The 4,175-nt window shown below is 48.9% G+C and overlaps 2 protein-coding genes across 2 annotated transcripts; one reads left to right on the forward strand and one right to left on the reverse strand.

The window, feature by feature from the left end:
* Positions 1–621: 621 nt before the first annotated feature.
* On the forward strand, positions 622–996 carry T310_10215 (uncharacterized protein; the record flags this gene model as incomplete). Its single annotated transcript, XM_013467358.1, has 1 exon — positions 622–996. One exon carries the CDS (start codon positions 622–624, stop codon positions 994–996), a length of 375 nt encoding a protein of 124 aa, XP_013322812.1.
* Positions 997–2,057: 1,061 nt separating this feature from the next.
* T310_10216 (uncharacterized protein) lies at positions 2,058–3,932 on the reverse strand (the record flags this gene model as incomplete). Its single annotated transcript, XM_013467359.1, has 5 exons — positions 2,058–2,170; positions 2,216–2,649; positions 2,698–3,014; positions 3,074–3,705; positions 3,818–3,932. 5 exons carry the CDS (start codon positions 3,930–3,932, stop codon positions 2,058–2,060), a joined length of 1,611 nt encoding a protein of 536 aa, XP_013322813.1.
* Between the last annotated feature and the right edge of the window lie 243 nt (positions 3,933–4,175).

The following is a 4,175-nucleotide window of genomic DNA, read 5'->3' on the forward strand; positions in this document are numbered from 1 at the left end:
GTTTGCTGATAAAGTCGAACCTGAAAAAAAGAAAGTCCAAAGCATGTTCGGCGAGATTATCCCGTCTGAAAGTGAATTGAGACGGGCTGCTCAGTGGCTTTGGTCTTGCTACGAATGGTAGGCTCGAGTACACGACGCTGCCATCAGGCATTCATCTAGAGAATGACCAGGGAATGCTCTATATAACAATGAGACGGTCAGCGAGCGGCCAAAAACGGCCGCACTTGACGCCGTTTTCCTGAGTCCTGCTAACTATCTGGGTCTTGCGAGTCCAGTGCACGAATACTCACGGCGTCCCCATCCTTAACTCCACACACGCCCCTGGTTGGGCATGCTGTGGTCCCTGGCCTGAACTCATGCTGCTCACGCGCGGCTGCTTCCTCGATCAATACTGCCATCACCTCGACTTGCAGCAGAGCATCGAGGTCACTTTTTGGAGGGAGCCGTTTCTGGCTCCCCTCACATCCCCCTTTCGCTGTGATTCTATAAGAGTCCCATGACGGCCATGCGATGTTTAAACTCATTTCCCTCGCTTCAGAGCGATTGCCGTGCATTGTCGTCGTCGTCCATCCCAATCACCTACTACCATCCACCCAGGCATTGTGCAGCTTTCAGGTCAAAATGAATTTTTTTTCTCTTTTTTGTTTCTCTCTTTTTGCCTGGTTTTTGATCATGCATCGTCGCTCCCAATTTGATCAGGATGTCACGTCGGACGAGCAGAGCCATGCCAGTGCTGAACTCCCCGACATCTTCTCGAACAGTCCTCCGTCCGATGGTTCCTCCGACAGTGAGACGGAGCCAGACAGCGACGAGTCGGATGATGATGATGACAACGACGATGACGACTCGCTTTTCGACAATGAAGAGCAGCATCCACCGGAATACTATCTCGCAGAGGCTGAGTGTCTTGATGTCTCCCAGCTCCGACAGCAACGTTACAGTCCCAAGACTCGGAAGAAGCTGGAGGATACAGGCGTCATGCTACAGCCAAGCTAACATGCTTCACCTTGTGTCTGGCCAGATACTGTCAGTTCCAAGGACGTGATCCAGTTGAACGCTTCCACTCTCTGCAACCGATGAGACTGTCCGGTACCTCAAAAGCTTGTCAGCTGGTGTTGTGACCAACGGCGGCGGGGCAAGAACCGACACTGAAGTCCTGGAATCAAGCAGAAGAGCTCGTTAGAGACCTTCTAGACGTGGTGGCATCTGGTCTACAAGAGTGTAACAGGGCACGGCTCAACAAAATGACAACCATAAAGATTGAGGATGTGAGCAGACGGTTTTTTATCATCCAACATTTGGCCTTGGTTGATGAGCTGTTACGTGCTCGCGATCATCACAGAAGAAAAGAGTCTCCTACCTGAACGCTGACCAAAAGTGACCATGTATATGAGGATGTTGCAGAGTTTGCTCGGGTGCTTCTTGCAACCACAGAGATGATCTTTTCTAGTGGCTGGCTCCGGACTGAGCTGATTCTCTTCTGTCAGCTTGCTGCTATCACTGGAAGCCGGCCACAGGCGCTGTTGGATCTTCACTACCGACACCTCAAGTTCATTCTCATTCGTGATCCAGATGGCAGGCGTCCTCGACTATTTATTTACCTGAAGCCTGAGTTCACCAAGACATTTCTGGGCAGGGAGCCGTGTGTTTCCCCTAACTTTCCCCATCTATGCAGGGGCTAATATTTTCGCTCTGCATGCAACCACCAGTCCGCAAGCTGCGGCAAGATGAACCATTGTATTTAAGGATTCAAGCAAATGATGAGTCGATCCATCCAGAGACGACATTTCTCTGCAAAATTTGTCGCTGGGTGACGAATGCCCTAGTTAACAATGTTTAGAAGCACATTACAGGTGGTTCATAGCTGTACGAAAGCATCCTAAATGTGGCTGCCCAAAACAGCGAGTAATAGGCGCAGGCTAATTCGGAATACTTCTTGGGTCAACTGCTTGGGAGTGTCCTAGGTTATCCATACTGTATCCTAAGGACCTGAACAATGGAGTTAAAAAAAAAACAATGAGCAGTACGTACAATCCCCTTCAACCATCGCACTGGAACTAGGACATCAACGGAAACCGGGGAACAAGTAATCTGTTAGAGGAGTCTAAGACCTCAACCGAAGAAAAATCATTCGCGAACACAGCTCTCCAAAGCTTGGTACCAGGGACATCTACCCTTGAATTAGCAGTGCAAGCCGAGCAGGGAGTAAACTTACTATAAGGGTGAGGAGGCGAAGTACGACAGTCGATGATAAGCCAATCCCGGAGCCAGCCACTCCGGATCCACTGCATATAACTTCCATTGCCCACAAATCTCTGACAGTGCGCTCCCAATCTGTTACCCTCGCGCAACAATTCTATGCCCCATCCAACGTCTGCAAGTCTGAAGTCGATTCTGCCATTCCCATCTCCTGACCATTCACTGGACACTTTTGTTGAGAACCCGAGAACTGCATGTAATGCACGACAAAATTCGTCTTGATAGGCAGCTTCAACAGGCCGTATAACGGCTCCAGTACCAACCCGTGTTGTGGAAGAAAGGTTTCTCAACGAAAACTTCCTCAATACCGCTTCAGCTAAAGCCTCGACAGTGGGGTATTGATTCATGGGAAAGGGAACAGATGAATCAGTAAGATAATGCTCCACGTATCTGTTCAGATCAGCAGAGTCTAAACATAGTGAAAACAAGGACGCCCACTTTGCATGCAGTCTCGTTGGAAAGACACAGACAATATTAATAGCGTCGAAATCCAACGGTTCAGAGTGAAGCCACCCATTCTCATAACAGGTTATGATCCCTTCATTATCCAGGTCTCGATGGATGCTGCCATTCATAAGAACTTCTCGGAGAACACCTGCTGCTTGAGGGGTAAGTTTTCGTCGGCTTACAAAAGACCGTTGGATCCCCGTCTGAGCAAGATATCTGAAGGACTCATCTTCGTCATTTAGGGTTGCAATAATATGATCCTTTTCAACCACCTGAATCTCCCCATGTTTAATTTCTGACCGATAAACCTGCAACGCATTCCATAAGCAATTAGTGAGCTAGGACAGAAATAAACGTCAGGACTGACCTTCTGTATCATGCCAAGGACACTGTCCACAGCCCCCGGATGTCCGTTAGTCAGGCTGAAAATGTAGTCAGCTGCGTCAGGGTGCAGCGGTAGAGGACGCCGACTATCAGTACATATCCGTTGTAGAACGTCGTCGAATTCGTTGCGGTTATAGAAAAGGCTTATCGGTGGTGAATCTTTGATCTTTGATACGGTGATGGATACTCGCTGCTGAACACCAAGATATGCAAGTGGGCTACCAGCGCTGTAGTCGTTAGGACCCCCAGTAGGACTGCCATACGAAGTGAACACACAAACTCTCGGTCCGAATCGGCGGTTATTCTGAGACTTGATGAATCCCAACCAAAGACCGGAATCATGATATGACATCTGCCCTTCGTCGATGATGTAGACAATGTCTGCATTTCTGAGAGTATCTGCAGTGACAAAAGTGTAACCCGCATCCTGTGCACGGCGAATGAGGACATCAGTGTGCACATGATCATTCCCCTGTGGCCAATCTGAAATTATGACTGATGGTATGTTTTGCTGACGATAATGCTCGTGGAGAAGATAGGCAAGCGTGGTCTTTCCAGAGGCGGGTGTCCCTCTGACGTGGGCTACCCTCTCATCATCGAGTATCCTGGCGAGCTCTGAACAGTGTCATTTCGTGGGCACAGGAATGGATCCGCTACATTATCAGAGTCAGTTACAGTCAGCAACGAAGATGCGGCGCTGTCCAAAAAGGCAAAGAGGTAGGCGTACCCATAACGCACGTGGAAAGGCGATTTGGAAGATTGGAACTTGCTGGCTGACCAGAAGACAGGCAAGTGTCTTGAGCTGTAGCTCCTCGACCGATAAGTCTTTTCAAAAATTCCATCCCGGTTAGAAAATTCAGGAGTTGGAAGCACAGTGATGGTTTATGGGAAGGTAGGACGTAGAAGGAAAGTCGAAGTAGGGAAGGTGCAGGGGCTTGCATATAGCTACAAGGACACCCAAGGAAACATGCGGAGAAAATTGAACATTAGACGGGTTTGTCTTTGGTCAAGTTGTATCAATACAATACAACAAATTGCCGGTCTGCAGGGGAATCGACAATGGTCCTGGCGCGAACACTTGCACG

Source organism: Rasamsonia emersonii (genome assembly GCF_000968595.1).
Source record: "Rasamsonia emersonii CBS 393.64 chromosome Unknown ctg1118621762433, whole genome shotgun sequence".
Classification (NCBI taxonomy): domain Eukaryota; kingdom Fungi; phylum Ascomycota; class Eurotiomycetes; order Eurotiales; family Trichocomaceae; genus Rasamsonia; species Rasamsonia emersonii.